Genomic DNA, 17,956 nt, shown 5'->3' with positions numbered 1-17,956 from the left:
TTATAATAATACCTCGTATTATAATTTTGACGTTCTTTTATAGACAATATTTACTAAATTTACATATTTCATTTACATTATAAATTTGCGATATGTTTCTAGGTTTCATTTTCTGTAACAAGTCAATTATTTTATGCAATTAATTCTATGTTAATATTATAAGTTTTAGTATACGGTTTCCAACTTGCCCTTTTAACTATCAGAATGACTATCTTTATTGATTGTGTAAATGGCATTGGATTGATCGAAGAATTGCTGTGAACGATTTTGTACAAAATTAGGAATCTTTAAAACTTAATTATACCTTGTAATTAAAACAATGAAAATGTATATTTTTATAATGATTAACTCATACGTAAAAATAATAAATAATTAGTTCAGTTTGTATAGAAAACTTTTATCTTTCGAATGAACCTTTCATTACATATATCAAAAAATCGAATAAAAATTGCGATCGTGACGCATAGAAAGAAAAAGTCCTTAAAAAAATATATACATTAGTATTTAAAAACACTTGCATTAGCAATTAATATATAAATAAACAAACAAATAAATACGTCGCGAGATATAAGTGAACTTTGTCTTTAGTTATAAAATAGAGACGAAAGAAGAACGAGAAGGAGAAGTAAGAGGAGGAGGAGGAGGAAGAAGAGGAGGAGGAGGAGGAAGAAGAGGAGGAGGAGGAGGAGGAGGAGCGCAACGTATCATTAGATGAAAAATTGTCGTGTGTATTTTGAGATCTCTCATATGAGATTGTGGAAGTAGTTGTCTCTATAGTTAAAACAACCTTGCGTGGGTGCACGTAATACATCGAAAACTCTATTTATAAGTAGGAGAACAGAAAACGGTGTTTTATTATTATCCGAAATAAAATTGGTTTTAAGAACGGCGGGAAGGAACGACGACGACGACGACGACGACAAGTTCGGGCGAAGAAAACGCGACGGTTTCTTGTATTTTATAAATATCGTCTTTACACACGAACGAATATATACATACAAACACAGGATCGCATTTATACTTTTAAAGACCCTCTTAGACGCACGATATTGTTGTATTCTCAAAAGAACAAGTTTAATAATATTAATCAAATTCTTACGCAAATTTTGTATACGTTTTTTTTATTCTACCTTCTGTTTTATTAGCTCAATTTAATTAGTATGTTTTATGTATTATTATTTTTGATAAGTAGAGTCTTAAGATTGAAAAAGAAAAAAAAGAAAAAAATAAAACAAAAAATACGTAGTCCCATAAAGAGCGAAGTTCCAACGTGCATTTAATTAAATACGGCCCTGGCAAGTAACATTTAGATAGGAATTTTCTATTTAAAAAAGAGAAGATGAGGAAGGATCGTAAAGTTGTTTCGACGAAAGTAAATGGAAAGGGGAATAAGAATGATAAAGAGAGAAAAAAAAAAAGAAAAAGAAAAAAAACTGAGATTAAGTAAATTTCGGTTGGAAAAGATTAAGTGAAGAAGGAGGAGGAAATGGAGGAAGTAGAGGGTGAGAGAAGAGGGTCAGAAAGAAACGGGAGGAGGAAATATATCGATTTCTTCTAGTTTAGCGAGTAAACGGACATGCGTCGGGATTCGGATCGCTGCTGGAAGTTGACGGAAAGGAGGTGTGACCATAATCGCGAACAACGTAATGTTCATTCCGAATTCCGTTAGAAAGAAGATACTCGTTAAAGTATATTTCCTTAATTACTTTGTTTTGGGTTGTTGCTTATGTACGCGCCACGTAATTTAATTTTAAATCGATATCTCGAATGGCATCTTTTTACCCGCCTCTTCCTCCCTCACACCGATCCTCGAGATATCTCGAACATCCTCGAAAAGGATAATTATTTTAATTCGTCGAGATTCAAGTGCGCGCGAAACCAACCGACAATTCAATTTCATTACGTTCGCTCGAATTTAATATTAAAACGTGATTAAGTTTTTTTTTGTTCATTAAATATACGTAATTATATAAAATTTAATTATTATATTTTGGATTTTTTTTTATCATAGAATTAGAGTTATATTGATAATTAATCAATGTCTATATTTATCGGATCAGATTTTTTTTTTCTATATGTTAATTCGGAATAAATAAAATATTGTTATACATGAAATGGAATGGTAACAGCGAGTTTCTAATTTTATTTTTATTATATTCATTAATTATAGTGTTAAAAAGAAAGAAAATCTTTTAATATATATGCACTTATCATTGAAAAAAAAAAAAAAAAAAAAAATCTTTATAATTAGTAAGTATAGCTCGACGGTTCAACTTTAAAAATAGTAGTCATACTTTAAAAATAAAAATACACTCGCGTAATTTTGTTTTAAACGAATATATAATGTCATTGATAAGAATACTTTTGTTTGCAGTTAATCAAGAATTTAAGAAAGAAGAAGCAGCAGATTTCGGCAAAGAAAATATGCCGATTATAACAAAATTGTAATTTGATAACTCCCGAGAAAAGAGATTGCTTTTTTTTGGTCATTCTTGTTTCGCCTTTTTGCTTCTTTTCTTCAACAAAATAATCAAGAAGACAACATGCAGCGTGTTCTTAGTTTTCAAATGGCTCGGGGATTTGGCGAATCGAGCGAATTCGTAACGAAACGCATGTGTTTTTCCTTCCTTTTCTCAGTTGGATTTATTTGTCTACTTTGTGGTTTCTTACTTGGCCGATTTGCTTCTGAAAAATCGATAGAATTTCGCGCTCAAAGGAAACGACTCGAATTTGATGGTAATGGATTAAAACATAACGAACATCTTCAACAATTTTTACTACAAAAATTAGGAGAAACATCCTACCAAACGTACCGTTTTTTTTTAATATTATATTTTATAATTTGTTGTATTATCAAATAGTTAATCAAATTAATTGTTTATCAAACAGGAGTTGGACAAATTCCGTCAGTAAAAAAAACGAAACTTCAAAAATTGGTGAAGTATTATCCGATTTACCGATTTTTCATCAAATTGTTACAAATGATTCTTTTGTTCTTGCTACTTCTCGCGGTTCTCGAGAACGTGGTGAGTTTATATTATTTATAATATTTTATATATATATATATTAACAATTTTTCATAAATTCGTGTTACTATAAAATTTGAAAAATATTAATATTTGTAAACATTTAGACAGATTCGTGATTTTATCCGCAAGTGGAAATGGGATTGATATCGCGTTAGAGTTGGCAAAAGTATTAAATCAAATACGGGTGGAATATAATTGGAAATCACGTCGCACGCTCATATTTTGTTTATTCTTTGGTTCTTTAGATATTTGCCCAACTATGATGTCTAATTTTATACGTCATAAAATTGTTGCTTATATCGCTTTATATGACGACAATTTACAAGGTTAATCCATATTTGTATAATTAATATTTCAATTATAATAAATTAAGCGATTTGAAAATGTTACTAATTATTTTTGTGTGTTACAGGTAATGGTAATTTTATCTCTGCCGGATCAGATGTGATACAATCTATCATTCTCCAAGAAGTTGGTATCATCAGAAATTTAAACTCTTTTCTAAACCATAACGTATTCGATCTGAATAATCAAGCATATCAGAAAGTTTTATTTCCACGGCTCGCATTAGATATTCCGCATGCCGTCATTTCCTTTATGGTAAGTGATTTTTTAATGCGTACATGAATGCATATATTATTTATTTTATTTAATAAATATAAATTTACAAAAATTTATATTTCATTTGTCTTATTTCTCTATTTAGAAAAACAACAATACTGTTAACAATGAAAGTTTCAAATTGCATCGTATTCCTTTAATGCAATTAATAGGCGACACCATTTGGAGATTATCCGAAAGTTTAGTCTTTCATTGGAATGTTAAATACTTTAACGACACCATTAACAACGTATTGGAAACCATAAATGTATCCAAGTTTTTGGATATAAAAGGTACTTTATGATTATTTTGTATAAGATATTAAATAATTATTATAAATATTTTACTTTAGATGAAATTAAAGAGAACGTTGAGACATTAATGTCTGGAGTATTAGAACTTAACCAAAGGATTGATACGACTGATGTTAGCAAGTAAATACGTTTGAAATCTTGTGCTTTGTTTATACAATATTAACATTATCATTGACTATTGTATTTTTGTTTTTTAGGTCCTTGAATACAAGAATACTGAATGACATATTATTGGACTTGGACAGATCGCTTTTATGTCCAGACAAATATTTTCGCTCAAAGACTGACTTAGCGTCATTTCACACGTTGTCAGAACAATCACCATTCATGTTGAGTTATTTAAGCGATTTACAAAAATGTTACGATGCAGCTGTTCAATTGCTACAAGAATGGTAATCAAAAAGAAAAAGAGAAATCTAAAAAATCTAACAAAAAATAGTAGAAGAAAGTTAAATATTTATATAGAAAAAAATATGTATATTTACATTTCAATAGACTGTGGTAATGGGAAAATATTACCACTGAATGCAGACTGCTATCACAAAACGATGTACTGTAAACTTTTATAAAAAATAATTTCAAATGTAAACATTTCTATACAAGTTTTTAATTTCCATTTTTAACGATATACCAATATGAAAGATTTGTATACTATTTGAATATATGTAAAGAAAGAAAAGAAGGTAGAAAATATAACATTTATCTGAGATTGATAAGAATAATAAATGTACCTCGTATCTTTGTATCAATGCATGCTGGATGCACCGTATCTAATTTCCCTTTCAAATTGGGAAGCATCGAGGGTTCCTTCAATAGCTTCGCAATTTGGATTAAAAACAGAATAAGCACTGAGTTCACCTTTTTTTCTAGGTCTCGACCTCGTATTTAAACAAATTAATATTAACGCAGATATCACAAAATAAACAGCTCCAAATTCAATCTGTACTGCAATAATATACAAAACAATCCATAGGGAAAAATATAAAAAATATATTAACTTAGATAATAAATGACACTGAGCATTATCTTCCGTTTCATCTTCCAAACTATCTAAATCATCTGCACTCTCTAAATCCCCTATTTTTTCTTTAGATATTATTTTTTGGTTTGTGGTTTCAACAGGCTGAAAAAAGGATTAAATATTAAAATCTTTTAAATAATATTTATTTAAATAAAGATAAAAACATTTCAGCAAAATACCTGGCATAACTTTTCCGTTTCTTCGTTCGGTAGGTCGTTAGACAGTCTTAAATTTACATTAGAATTTTCATTCCACGATAAAATACCTTTTATCGAACTTTTAACCGATTCTATCATTTCTTCTCTATGTTTTTTACGCCTGTAAGCTTCGAGTCTTGTCTTTATCATTTTCTTTTAAACTTCTTTAAGTTACACGTTGAAATCATTTATTTGCGTATACGCCATTTTGGCGAACGTAAAAGCGGGTACGTATTAATAATTAATTGTCACTGAAAAGTGTTTATTTCCTCTTGTCTCTGTTCATTAAATAGAATGATTATTAAATGTACTATTTTTTAATAATGAACATATAACAAATAGAAATAAGTTGGTAACGTCAAATATTAAATCAAATATAATTTAAAAATGGCGCATTTTATAGAGCATCCGTTCTCTATGTTAATTGGTCGAAAAAATCGAGGAATGAAAATATTCCTTAAATTTAAAGATTCGCCTATACGGAGTTATCTCAAATGTTCATGAAAAGGTGGAGTTTAATTCATGTAACCTAATTTATTCGTTGCAATCTAATAATGTTTATAAATACTTAAAATCTGACATATGTTGCGTGATAATCGAGCGGCCATTAATATAATTGAATTATGTAGAGGTTATTTAATTTTTTAAGTATATACCACAATGCTGATTGATGTTACGTTGTGACTATAATATGAAACAATAGTTCATTTAAATAAAATAACATAATTTGAGGAAAATGACAACTGGCCAAAGCGGGCACGATCACTCGCTAGCAATTCGACAGGAAATTCAACGTTTTGAAAGTGTTCATCCATCGATATATGCCATTTATGATTTGATTGATTTAATATCAGATACGCATATTGCTAAACAAATACGTGAACACGTCGTTGCTATTGAAGGTACATCATTAAATTTTGTAAATTCATTTTCAATTGAATTTTACAAATTATATTTATAATATAATACTTTAATTATATGATTTTAGATTCATTTGTGAATAGTCATGAATGGACGTTGGCTAGAAATGTTCCAGAGTTACATTTAGGAATTATTGGTTCATCTGATTCAGGAAAATCTGCATTAGTTCATAGATATTTAACTGGTTCGTTTATGCACGAAGAATCTCCCGAAGGGGGACGTTTTAAAAAAGAAATATTTATCAACGATCAAAGTTATTTGCTTTTAATAAGGGATGAGGGAGGTGTACCGGAAACACAGGTACTTTTTTAAATATTTAATATTACTGAATGTCAATAATTTAAGATTTGTATATCTATACATATTTATCTTATTTCTTTATCTTTTAGTTTTCTGCTTGGATAGATGCACTATTGCTAGTATTTAGTTTGGAAAGTGAAGAAAGTTTTTCCATACTATGTCACTTTTACAATAGAATGTGCTCTTTTCGTAATATGTCTGAAATACCAAAAATACTTGTTGGCGTGCAAGGTTTGTATGTAAACTGTACTTTTCTTTTTTTTCTTTTTTTACATTAAAACAAAGATTAGTATTTAATATCTCTCATACTTTATTAAATAGATATTTCTTTTAGATTCAATTAACGATAGTAATCCACGTGTGATAAAAGACGTAAGGCCACGAAAATTAGCATGCGATTTGACATGTCCGTATTATGAAACATGCGCTATTTATGGCTTGAATGTTGAAAGAGTTTTTCAAGATGGTAAATATTTCATCCGTTAATTATTTTCTTTATAAAATATGCAAATATTAATGATTACAAAAATATATTTATTTGATATTATATTTAATATTGCAGTTTGTCAAAAAATTATTCAAAGTATATCAACGAAAAACTTTAGATGCAACGGACAATATTCTATCGAAAATGAAATAAAATATCCTGTACCGATGACTCCAAAAAATGTACAATTGGTTTCAAAAGAAATGGAGATGACAAATTCATTAAAAGTTGATGTAAGAGGATGTTTAACTGTTTGAGTCCCATGACCACATCGTTTAGATTTCTTGTTAAAAAGTGTCATGTTATTTAAACATAATATGCAATCGTCGACACGATTTAGTTAATATTAGTTAATACATAATAACAGTTAATATTGCTAAAAAATGAATACGCTTGTGTGCGTATATATGGACTTATTAAAAATATTGTATATTTAGGGATCAGAAAAAGATGAAGACTCTAGATCTATTCATAATAGTAATACACAAACTGAATCAGGTATGAATGATGGTTTTCATAATACGCAGAATCAACATGGAGAATTAAGATCTTCTATTTTAACTCCAACTACTATTAGGTTTGGGAGTGATTAATTTATTAATGAATTATATCCATTAGAAAATGAATTTCTATAAATGTGTCATATAATACTTTTTGCATAGAAAATTTAGAAGAAAGTCTAATATATTTACCCCATCGAAGAAAGAAAAATATAACATGGGTGAAATGGGCGTTGGCAGAGAAATACCAGTTAAACAAGGTTATTTATTTAAAAGAAGTAGTAAATCTTTAAAGGAATGGAAAAAGAAATACGTTACGTTGTTAGAAGATGGACGTTTAACTTATCATTCAAGTTTACACGTAATTATGAATAAAAATAATATTATTAATAATTCATTTGTTATATTTTGTTCAATGTATATATAAAAAATATCTATTTTAGGATTATATGAATGATAGCAATGGTAAAGAAATATTGTTACAGTACGTAACTGTGAAAGTGCCTGGAAAAACTCCAAAAGGTTCAAAATTATCAAATACTCAAGGTAAATATTTAGAACGTCTCTGATATAAGAATATTATTTAAACAAAATAATAAATTACTCTACGTATTAATCATTTTCAGAAGATAGTTTTGAATTTTCAATCATCTCGTTAGAAAATAAAACATGGCATTTTGAAGCTAATAATGCCGAAGACAGAGAGAGCTGGATTTCCGCTATAGAACAGCAAATACTATCTAGCTTGCAAAACAGTGACGGCGAAAAAAAAAATGAGACGGATGCTTTTAAAATGCATTGTATAAAAAATAAGGTCTCTGGAAATGACGCGTGTGTTGATTGTGGTGCGCCTAGTAAGTAATTGCAAACGAGTAATAGTTATAATTATTAATAACTTGTAATAATGAATATAATTTTAGACCCCGATTGGGCCAGTTTAAATTTAGGTGTACTGATGTGCATTGAATGTTCTGGTATACATAGAAATTTAGGATCGCATATTTCGAAAGTCAGATCATTAGACTTGGATGATTGGTCGTAAGTATAATGAATATTTACATCTATACGCACCTTATGTATATATCGGATATTATTCAATTTTCATATACGTTCACTTTTTGATCATAACAAAAATTAAGGTATAAGATTTAATTGTTAATGATGTAAAATAATAATGCGTTAAATGTAGCGCAGGTCAATTAAGCGTAATGTTAGCTCTTGGTAATGACATAGCAAATAGTATTTGGGAATATTGTTTGAATGGAAAACAAAAACCAAATCCGGAATCAACAAGAGAAGAAAAGGAACAATGGATTAGATGGAAATACGAAGAGAAATCTTTTTTAACACCGATTAATCCAAATATTTCGTTAGGAAAAATCCTTATTGATTCCGTTTGTCGGTGAGCTCGAGATATACTATTTTTTTTCGATTATAATTAAGTAATAATTATCTAAAATTTATGAGTTAACATATATTTGTTGGATTTTAAAAATATATAGGGGCGATATGAGAGCATTCACATTATGTTTAGCTAGATGTAGTTACGAAGATATTAATATCTCTGTCAGCACCGAAGATTTACGAACGCCCCTTCATTTAGCTTGTGCAACAGGAAATTTAGCTATGGCTCAACTTCTTATTTGGGTTTGTAGCTATTTCCACGAATAATTATAAAAATATTTAGATAAGATAAAAAAATAATTTTGAAAAAATCTATTTGGGGTCTAATAATCGTTGTATATTGAATATTACAGCATAAGGCAAATCCGCAAAATTTAGATCACGAAGGTCGAACATGCATGTCTTATGTACGAGCACTTGAACGAACGCTAGACAGTTCCTCGGATTCGATGGAAATGCAGAAACTTCTCGAGGTATTGGAACAAGCTAGTATTTCCGGTGTAGAGGATGTAGAAACATCACAGTATTAACATTTTAATAATACTTTTAATAAAAATAAATCATGTGTACTTATTGTATAAAAATCAACATTTGTTTGATTGATTTTTATACAATAAAAATCATTTTGATAATCCACAATATTGTTATTTGAATTCTAATTAAAATATAATATTTAGAAACTTGGATATACTTGAAATGTTAAATTGTGGATTGCACCAATGATTTTTTGATTATTATAATACGATTTTTAATTGTATTATATACGAAACAGCATAGTGTATACCATAGATGACTTTTTCCATATTTATTGTACTTTTTTATCTAATGAATTATATATTTCTCATTATAGAGATAAATTTGTACATTACAAAATAGTTTGTAACAGAAATTCGTCATTCAAAATATAGATTACAGAAAAGTTTGTATTGATGAAAGTGGATATTGATAATAATATTAATACTATGTATATATATATATATATATACATAGTATTGCATAAACGTACGTTATATATATATATATATATTATTTATAATATATTATTAATGACTGAGAGTACAAAGCACTCATAAATCTAGTTATATTTATATGTTCGAAGCGTTAAATGTATTTCGAACACGCTTCTGCAACTTTTATTTTAATAATTCTATAGTAAATATAATTATTGCACTAAATTCGTTTACGTTATTTGCAAAAAAACCTTAAATTAAATTAAAAAATAATATTCGATGCTATTAATATTAATTACTGTGTGTCACATACCAGTTTTATACGATTTTCTTACGGTAAATTCTTGTACATACTTATTTAAAACGTTTTCGAGATAATAATATACACTCGATTAGTATTGAAGAGTCGATGATGTTTATCCCTCGAAAGTTCCGTGTATACTGAGTTTTTGCGACCTTTGAAATAACTCAGATAACCGACAGTATATTATACTTACTTGTGTGTTATTATTGTTTCTTTTTTTTTTATCTATGCTTCTCTATAACTTTCAAAGCCAATTTACGATAGCTGCCACTACTTTCAAATCAATTTATATGTAGGATGAGCGATTAATTAAATTCTTAATAATAAATGAAAAGTACAATCTATATATTCTTAATATTTAAAAAATAATAATTACATCAGTCTTGATCTTTTAAAAAAATGAATAGAATATATATAGATAATATCGGTAACTGAATATAAGTGTATTTTTTATCTTAACATACATTCATTCTGTCGGTTAATATAAAAACGAATAAAAGTTCAAATTTAAAATATGTTCGTATTAGCTTTTAAGAAAAACGTTTTTTTTTTTATATATACAAAAGTTCTTAATTTAATTTTTTTATTTTTTTCTTTTAATCTAAAAATGCAAAATTTAAATATGATCCTGATCGATTTTTCTAAATTTGAGATATATTTGCTCAGTTGGCGACAAAATAAACGTATTGGGATTGTTTTTGTAAGGAATAGGCGTCTTATCGCAAATTTCGACTTTGAACTTTCTCAGAGTTTTTATCAATCCTATTTTAGTTTGATAAACGGCAAATCTGGATCCTGAAAAACAAACATAAATAAATAATAATACAAATATATACAATTTTTCAAATTTGAATCATTTCAAACACAATTCAATAATGAAGTTATTTTTTATTTATCTTAATTACCAATGCAATTTCGTGGACCATCTCCAAAAGGCAAATAAGTCATCGCGTGTCTCGTTTTATTCATTTCATCGCTAAATCTCTCAGGTTTAAAGACATCCGGTGATGAAAAAATTGCTGGATCTCGTTGAATCGCATAAATTGGTATCCAAATTTTTATATCTTTTGGTATTGTAACTTTTGTATGTTCAAACGTATAATCCGTCATTGTTTTTCTCATAAGAAATGTTACAGGTGGATATTTCCTCAAAGTTTCTACATAAATAATAATATTATTATTATTATTATTATTTCATATTTTCTAACAATTTGAAGAGAAGAAAAAGAGAAGAAATGTTATTTAAAACCTAAGCACGTACCACGGAATATTTGATCCAAATAAACCATTTCTTTTACATCTTCATATTGCAATTTCTCTCCATTGTGTTCATACAACTCGTTAATTTCTTGTCTCAACTTATCTTGCATCGTAGGATTTAAAGCCAATTCGTAAAGAGCATGAGTTATTGTTGTTGATGAAGTTTCAAAGCCCGCGAGGAAAAATACGAAAGCTTGAGCGGCGAGAAGATCGTCCGTTAACTCTAAATTACAATTAAAAAAAATCATTTGTTAATTATTTCAAATTTCAGATAAAAATAAAAAAGGTAAACAATTTGTTCAAAAAACAAAATCCATTTGAAAATAAAATAAAACATGTATGCAACATATACATACCAATGCCGTTTAATTTTTCTGGATTTTTTTTCAGTTCCATTAAAAGATTAACAAAGTCGTTTCTATAGATATTATTATCTTCTCTATATTTAATAGTATTTACTATTGATCCTTTAAAAAATGCGGTAACCTTGTCTCGTCGGATAAAATAAATTAAGATATTGAGAAGCCAAGGAGCCATATTTCTAATTCGATTTCTTAATATATTAAGAAAAGATACTTCAAAGACCGATCTTCCCATTTTACGAAACTCGCTATCTTCATCTCCTATTGCGTTCATTTCTAATCCAAAAGCACAGCTACCGATAACGTCGGTAGTAAATTTAGCTGTTAATTCACGGCATTCTATCGGTTCACCTCTGCTAACGATTTTTTCAAGATAATTTTCGTAATGATCAGCACATTCTATTATTAGACCAAACATCTCCTTTAATTTACCCGAAGTAAAAATTGGTGAAAGTCGGGTTCTTAACGGTCGCCACTTTTTCGGTTCCAAAGAAAAAAGATGTTGTGACAATGGTTCGACCTAGGCAAATAAAACAAATTATTCATCTTTTATATTATTAATAATAATCATAATTATTAATTAATATAATTATTTATATATGGAAAAAGATTGGCGTATTTGAAATACGTTGTATATTTTTTCTTGTCGCTTGAAATTAAATAGATAGCTCAAGGTGAATCACATGTTCATATTTCTTTTGATATAACTCGCGAATTAATTAGGCTAATCATCGTAAAGAAGCAAGTTTTGTAATAATGCAAATAGAATCATAATAATATACGTGATATTATTACGGAAGAGATAAAAAAAAATGTGATCAATGTTGATTAATTTATGTTTTTCCTCATTTTTTGTTTAGCTTCAATGAAGAAAAATAAGAATATACAATAATAGCTTACAATATATTAACGTATCACGTTGTTTATCGTTAAATAGATAAATATATGTTTATTTGTACCTTCGGAGATGTTACTACTCCACGATCACAAATCTTAGAAAAATCTTTGATAAGAACATTCTTGATCATATCCAGATCTTTCAGAATTAAAACAGGCGATTTTTTTATAAATATTCCGATCATCGGTTCGTTCTTGTATTCGGGATTATCATAAAGTTCTTTCAAATAATCTCCTGTAGAAACCTTTCCTAGCAAAGCCCTTCCAAGATTTCCTATAATCGGATATGGTTTTGGTCCAGCCACGCCGCGTTCTTTCCAAAAATTGAAAGTTGATGTGTAGTAGTAGTACAATGCTACGATAATTGCAATTAATCCGAACAGTAATTCTAATGTCGTAGGCATTTTGAGATTTTTCTTGATTTTTTCCTATCAATTCAAAATCTGCTACAAGGATTTCTAAAAAAAAGAACGAAAGAAAAAATATATATAAACACACGTAAATATATTCGAAAATTATTTTTAACGTATTTATCTTACTTAATTATATAGAACCATTTAAAACACATAAATACATCTTATCAATTATCTTTAAAGCCATTAAGATATTAGAGAAATTTCCAAACAATTCGTGTGATAAAGTTTCCACTACACACAAACAACTAACAATAAGAAACAAAAATTAAAAAAAAATATATTTATAAACGCACACACATAAATAAATTCAAAAATTATTTTAAACGAAAAATTTAATTTTGAGTAAAATATTATATTATTTTTCGTCGGGAATAAATTTACGCGTCTATCTTGAAATAATATTTATATATATATAATTACGCTCTAATAATATAATATAAATATTTTAAACAAACAAATATATGTTTTGTGAATTCTTTTCGAAATCATTAGAAAATTAAAAAAGTTTTAAGACAATTCGAGTAATAAAATAAATATATATCTTACAGAATTATGGTATCCGAATGGTATTAAGTGAATCAACAATAATTACTCGAAGTCACGTTGAATGATGCGATCTCTCGCGTATCAAACGTTATTGTGACGCTCTTTTCGTAGGCGCGTTGAATTATATGATGCTGTAATGAGAGATAGATGATCATTAAAAAATTCTGAGTCACGATGATATGCAGTTATTAACAGAATGATAAGTCAATTTCATTGTACTAATCGTTCGTGGAAGAAATAATACCTGTAGGGGTATAGGAATATAACAATATTTGATTATCTTGATAAGGATTGTAATGGAAACTAAAATTCATTCTATTTACTTGATATGATAAAACAACTTTTATGTTTATTTTTCTAGATTTCGATGATAAAAGTCGATAAAATATCTACAAAATAATTCTATTTTTATCTGACTTCTTTCTAATTAACATATTCTTTTTTTTTTTATAAACCCCTTGTTAATATTTTCAAAGTATATTATTTACAGAAAAATATGATATAATTGTATATTATCAAAATTTATTCGTATATTAACCATTGTTATTGTGACACATATTTTATTGTTACATAAAAATCAGAAAATTTATGAATACTTTACATTACGGCATTATATCTACGGTGTTTAAATGAGATCGAAAAATTTTCATATTTTCTTATTATTATCACATTAATTCTAATCTTTCTTTAGTCTCTGGATAAATCGATATCTTATCAAAGAAGCATTGAATACTTCATATTATCATTTTTTTATACCATTGATCAAGATTTGTAAATAGATAATATTATTCTATAATTCATCGTAATTTGTTCTATATTATTAACATAATTATTTTCTTTTCTTCTTTATTTCCTTATTTTTTTTGTTAAAGATCTATTATAATAAGGGATTATGTGCAGTTTAATCTAAATATGTTATATATACATAATAAATCTAAAAAAATAGAAGAAAAAAAGAACAAATATATATATATATATATATACGTATCACCTTTCTCGTATAAATTTGATAATAATAAGGATGCAACATGTGATATTGTCTACTTAAAAATTATTATATCAACTTATGTCATATAGGACTTAATTTAAATCGTTTCTTATTTTTATGATGATTATAATAGGTATAATAATAAGATATATTTACATATAATTAGGATATTATTCTTCCATTCCATAAATATATATAATTAGTCTTTCTTCAAGTTGTGATTGTTTTATTTTTTTTTATAAACTGGAAAACGAAATGCCCTCTGAAGGTATGACAATTATACAAAACATCGAACGTTCGTGCACGATAAAGACTTTCAAACATGTTAAAAAGTAACTACGTATCATCAAACGAAGAAATAATTTTAACGTTCGGTCTTTTTGATTTGAATGTTTGAACGCCTTGTTTGGTAACCGATGTACCAGTTACATCCAAAGTTTCTAAACTTAATATGTGATTTGATAAATAAATAAGACTAGAATTAGTGATCCGTGAATAATTCCTAAAAAAAAAAAAAAGACAGATTCGTCATATTCAGCATGTATGGTATGCTTGTACAATAATTGAAAAATTATTTTTTGATATATAAACTCCGCTGTCAATAATTACTTACCTAACAACTAATGTTTTAAGAGGTGGATTGTTAAATATACGATTTTCTTCTTCTAAAATTAAAATCCCATGTGGAGAAGTGTGAATAACTTTTTTTGCAGTAGTTCCTATGGCACGAATCGCTCTATCTGAGATAAAGCGTCCTTGATGTCCTTCATTGTCCCAATGATTTTCAGGTATATACTGAATAAGATATGAAGCGTTAATAATTGCTATAATATTTAATTTATAATCTTTATTGCTCTCCCTTTTATGGGTTTGAGAGGTCGGTTCTCTTTAATTTTTAATTTCTCAAAAATTTAAACAAATGTTTAATATTTTTAACCAATAAAAAACAAAGAAATTACTCACTTCAAAAAAATTTCCATCTTCGAAAGGTGGATTTAAGTCTGTGTAGTTTATAATATTAGTTGGATGTTCCAAATATAAATGTTTCAATGTTTTAGTACCACTAAAACAACTAACTTCGCTATCTCCGAGTGCAGTATCTCGTAAATCTAAAGTCTTTATTAATTAACAAAAATTAATTATTTATTAAAAAAACTTATTATATAATAAACAATAATATTGTATGAAAAAAGATTCTTTTTTTAAATACCTCTAATTTTTTAAATCCAAATCTGGTAGCCAAACTTGAATAAGCCACGCATTCACCCAAACGACGACAAGAATTCATTCTAAGTTCTTTAAGTTTGGCTATTTTACTAATTACTAATAAAGAATGCGGCAAGAGCCATTGACAATGACTTAAAATTAAGCACTGCAAATAAAACAAACGCACACACATGTTAAGATGTTTATGTTTCAAAACTATCAAATGTTTAAAACATTATAATGAATAATTACTGTTAAATTAGTCATGTGGAGATCAATTTTGAAAAAATATGACTTATTAGTTTGCAAATGATCCATTTGACATCCTGCGAATGAAAGCTTTTCAAGCGTTTCTGGAAAATCTGTTATTTCAATCTGTAAATTACAAATTAATAATGGATATATATAGAGTGTTTAAAAATATGCAAACATAACTTCAAGACTGGTTTCAGTATGCTAAACTAAGAACAAAATTCATTTAATCATGCTCGATATGACATTTTGTTTCCGAATATCATAGTTGTTTTTATATTATACTTGTTATTAAATAATTTTCATAGATACTGTTCGAAGTCCTTCGAACCAATGCAGGCACCTTCGACTTCAATGCAGGCTTTCAAAAATATTATAAATCTTCTCACTTGTTCAAAAATATCAATTATTGTTTGAATTGCCGAGAACCACCCCTGAAGTTGTGCCCACATATTTTGAAACATTTTGTATATAAAATCTATACATTATGTAAAAAATTTGTCATTAATATTTACCTTATTACCATCTATATAATATTTTTCTATAATTAATTCCTTAAGCTGAGTGCAATGATCGGTTAAGGTACGAAAAAATGTTTGTGTCAATTTCATACCCTCTTTGGCTCCCAAATCACCACGCATCGATAGACTAGTTGTTGTTGGTTGAAAGAATTTAATATATTTTTCTATATCTTTCAGAGGTATTTGATGTTTGCGAAAATCAATTTTTTTCCATAATGTTCTATCTTCGGTTAATTGCGACATACGTTGACTACATCTAAGATATCGGATTAAAAATTAAATAATTAAGCTTTGTTTTATAAAAAGAGATAGTGGAAAAAGATAAATTATATATTGTAATTAGATTCAACTTACAAGCTCAATGCCAAAAGATCTGGCGGACTTAAATACTTTAATATATTCAGTAAAATGTCATCGCAAAAATCTTGCAAATTCAAGGACGAATCTAATTCGAGTTTGGGTTTTTTTGGTTCACTACTACCAGAAGGTTCTGGTGTTAATGATTTGCTTCGTTTAATCTTCATTTTCTTTTTATTCCTGTAAAATACAAACATTTAATTAACAAATAATAAAATGTTAATAATAATCATGCATGTTATTTCTTTGTCAGATGAAAATAAATATGAATGTGTAAAAGTGACTAATAGATAATTAATTCTAAAAATGAATGAAGTGCAACATGAATAATTTGTAATAGTGAATATTATGGAAAAATGCAAAAGCTTACCGTTTTATTAATTAAAGTAACTTTTTCGATATCCTTTTCTATGCGTTAGTTCAAATATTACTGATGTAAACAAGAGTAGTAGAAATGCGCACAAATGTTTTCTTAAATGAGTACAATCATATAACAATTGTATAGATATTTGACTTTTATTTAGATTATAGATTATAGATTTTGACTTTTTCATACGTAAATATATATTCAAACAAAAATATCAATAAATAAAACAATATTATTCTTGTAAGATTATAACGTTATGGTTCTCGAATGTATTAAAAAAATTGTGATTCGTAATAATCGTACGATCTGTAAGACTTCAAATATGGCAACTCTTGTTTCATACATCAATCGAAAAGATAAACTTTTGTCTCCATCTTGTAACACTGTTTTAAACGAATTTTTATATCTGTATTTTGACAGTAATTTGATCTACTGGTAAAAACTCAAGAAATAAATGAATAGGACTTAAAACTATGTGATAACATAACCTTCGTTATTTGTACTGTATTCATTAACATTTCTCGTATTATACATTATTTTCTAGTATACCAACATATGGATATTAAAAAGTACATCTATCAGTAACAATACATTACATGCACATCTAATATATATATATATACATGCTCCTGTTACGTACCTAATCATAAAATTCTATTGAAATGAATTTGCAGCGTGTTAATATACGCGAATCCCGTAGTCACTAAATAAAGCAACTGCATAGAACTAGCAAGTAATATTTCATGCCATAATAATC

At 27.5% G+C, this 17,956-nt stretch overlaps 5 protein-coding genes across 11 annotated transcripts; 2 read left to right on the top strand and 3 right to left on the bottom strand.

Moving 5' to 3' along the window:
- Nucleotides 1-98: 98 nt before the first annotated feature.
- On the bottom strand, nucleotides 99-5,398 carry LOC106793857. 3 transcript variants are annotated; one of them, XM_014761115.1, is made up of 3 exons: nucleotides 5,144-5,398; nucleotides 4,675-5,066; nucleotides 99-112 (listed from the first exon to the last, which is right to left on the bottom strand). In XM_014761115.1, the coding sequence occupies exons 1-2, from the start codon at nucleotides 5,309-5,311 to the stop codon at nucleotides 4,689-4,691; spliced, it is 546 nt and encodes a 181-aa protein (XP_014616601.1). In that variant the 5' UTR covers nucleotides 5,312-5,398; the 3' UTR covers nucleotides 99-112; nucleotides 4,675-4,688. The 3 variants fall into 3 exon arrangements, with proteins under 3 accessions (XP_014616601.1, XP_014616600.1, XP_014616599.1); XM_014761114.1 differs by lacking the exon at nucleotides 99-112 and adding an exon at nucleotides 4,429-4,503; XM_014761113.1 differs by lacking the exon at nucleotides 99-112 and having other exon boundaries at nucleotides 4,620-5,066.
- Nucleotides 474-4,652, top strand: LOC106793856. 4 transcript variants are annotated; one of them, XM_014761112.1, is made up of 8 exons: nucleotides 474-946; nucleotides 2,375-2,809; nucleotides 2,890-3,026; nucleotides 3,134-3,355; nucleotides 3,442-3,629; nucleotides 3,736-3,922; nucleotides 3,982-4,063; nucleotides 4,141-4,652. In XM_014761112.1, the coding sequence occupies exons 2-8, from the start codon at nucleotides 2,544-2,546 to the stop codon at nucleotides 4,337-4,339; spliced, it is 1,281 nt and encodes a 426-aa protein (XP_014616598.1). In that variant the 5' UTR covers nucleotides 474-946; nucleotides 2,375-2,543; the 3' UTR covers nucleotides 4,340-4,652. The 4 variants fall into 4 exon arrangements, with proteins under 4 accessions (XP_014616598.1, XP_014616597.1, XP_014616595.1 ...); XM_014761111.1 differs by having other exon boundaries at nucleotides 474-1,620; XM_014761109.1 differs by having other exon boundaries at nucleotides 474-1,643.
- Nucleotides 5,399-5,647: 249 nt separating the features above from the next.
- Nucleotides 5,648-9,376, top strand: LOC106793869 (centaurin-gamma-1A). The gene is made up of 13 exons (XM_014761143.1): nucleotides 5,648-6,063; nucleotides 6,150-6,382; nucleotides 6,472-6,613; nucleotides 6,717-6,848; nucleotides 6,945-7,102; nucleotides 7,307-7,446; nucleotides 7,532-7,730; nucleotides 7,813-7,915; nucleotides 7,996-8,223; nucleotides 8,290-8,407; nucleotides 8,559-8,771; nucleotides 8,872-9,016; nucleotides 9,127-9,376. Exons 1-13 carry the CDS (start codon nucleotides 5,898-5,900, stop codon nucleotides 9,301-9,303), a joined length of 2,154 nt encoding a protein of 717 aa, XP_014616629.1. The 5' UTR covers nucleotides 5,648-5,897; the 3' UTR covers nucleotides 9,304-9,376.
- Nucleotides 9,377-10,240: 864 nt separating this feature from the next.
- On the bottom strand, nucleotides 10,241-14,736 carry LOC106793861 (probable cytochrome P450 6a14). Of its 2 annotated transcripts, none has more exons than XM_014761123.1 (7): nucleotides 14,653-14,736; nucleotides 13,509-13,639; nucleotides 12,609-13,004; nucleotides 11,644-12,169; nucleotides 11,289-11,510; nucleotides 10,933-11,184; nucleotides 10,241-10,822 (listed from the first exon to the last, which is right to left on the bottom strand). In XM_014761123.1, the coding sequence occupies exons 3-7, from the start codon at nucleotides 12,948-12,950 to the stop codon at nucleotides 10,644-10,646; spliced, it is 1,521 nt and encodes a 506-aa protein (XP_014616609.1). In that variant the 5' UTR covers nucleotides 12,951-13,004; nucleotides 13,509-13,639; nucleotides 14,653-14,736; the 3' UTR covers nucleotides 10,241-10,643. The 2 variants fall into 2 exon arrangements, with proteins under 2 accessions (XP_014616609.1, XP_014616608.1); XM_014761122.1 differs by having other exon boundaries at nucleotides 10,531-10,822; nucleotides 13,555-13,639.
- LOC106793862 lies at nucleotides 14,662-17,898 on the bottom strand. Its single transcript, XM_014761124.1, has 8 exons — nucleotides 17,840-17,898; nucleotides 16,830-17,012; nucleotides 16,470-16,731; nucleotides 15,955-16,077; nucleotides 15,707-15,868; nucleotides 15,460-15,612; nucleotides 15,110-15,291; nucleotides 14,662-14,998 (listed from the first exon to the last, which is right to left on the bottom strand). The coding sequence occupies exons 1-8, from the start codon at nucleotides 17,845-17,847 to the stop codon at nucleotides 14,833-14,835; spliced, it is 1,239 nt and encodes a 412-aa protein (XP_014616610.1). The 5' UTR covers nucleotides 17,848-17,898; the 3' UTR covers nucleotides 14,662-14,832.
- Between the last annotated feature and the right edge of the window lie 58 nt (nucleotides 17,899-17,956).

This window comes from Polistes canadensis, unplaced genomic scaffold (genome assembly GCF_001313835.1).
Source record: "Polistes canadensis isolate GaletaPanama2010 unplaced genomic scaffold, ASM131383v1 scaffold_19, whole genome shotgun sequence".
NCBI classification, from domain to species: Eukaryota; Metazoa; Arthropoda; class Insecta; order Hymenoptera; family Vespidae; genus Polistes; species Polistes canadensis.
The sequence above is the reverse complement of the archived record's forward strand: the minus strand, read 5'-3'. Positions and strand labels throughout refer to the sequence as shown.

Bases quoted from the DNA above. Each gene is read 5' to 3' on its own strand.
- LOC106793856 (XM_014761112.1), top strand. From the start codon at position 2,544: ATGCAGCGTGTTCTTAGTTTTCAAATGGCTCGGGGATTTGGCGAATCG. The intron at 3,356-3,441 runs GTTAATCCATAT...TGTGTGTTACAG, and splicing joins ATATGACGACAATTTACAAG to GTAATGGTAATTTTATCTCT. The intron at 4,064-4,140 runs GTAAATACGTTT...TTTGTTTTTTAG, and splicing joins GATACGACTGATGTTAGCAA to GTCCTTGAATACAAGAATAC.
- LOC106793857 (XM_014761115.1), bottom strand. From the start codon at position 5,311: ATGATAAAGACAAGACTCGAAGCTTACAGGCGTAAAAAACATAGAGAA. The intron at 5,067-5,143 runs GTATTTTGCTGA...TCCTTTTTTCAG, and splicing joins AAACGGAAAAGTTATGCCAG to CCTGTTGAAACCACAAACCA.
- LOC106793869 (XM_014761143.1), top strand. From the start codon at position 5,898: ATGACAACTGGCCAAAGCGGGCACGATCACTCGCTAGCAATTCGACAG. The intron at 6,064-6,149 runs GTACATCATTAA...ATATGATTTTAG, and splicing joins ACACGTCGTTGCTATTGAAG to ATTCATTTGTGAATAGTCAT. The intron at 7,103-7,306 runs GTAAGAGGATGT...TTGTATATTTAG, and splicing joins CAAATTCATTAAAAGTTGAT to GGATCAGAAAAAGATGAAGA.
- LOC106793861 (XM_014761123.1), bottom strand. From the start codon at position 12,950: ATGCCTACGACATTAGAATTACTGTTCGGATTAATTGCAATTATCGTA. The intron at 12,170-12,608 runs GTACAAATAAAC...TTATTTGCCTAG, and splicing joins GAGTAGTAACATCTCCGAAG to GTCGAACCATTGTCACAACA. The intron at 10,823-10,932 runs GTAATTAAGATA...TTTGTTTTTCAG, and splicing joins TGGTCCACGAAATTGCATTG to GATCCAGATTTGCCGTTTAT.
- LOC106793862 (XM_014761124.1), bottom strand. The intron at 16,732-16,829 runs GTAAGTTGAATC...CCGATATCTTAG, and splicing joins GATCTTTTGGCATTGAGCTT to ATGTAGTCAACGTATGTCGC. The intron at 15,613-15,706 runs GTATTTAAAAAA...TAATTAATAAAG, and splicing joins TTGGATTTAAAAAATTAGAG to ACTTTAGATTTACGAGATAC.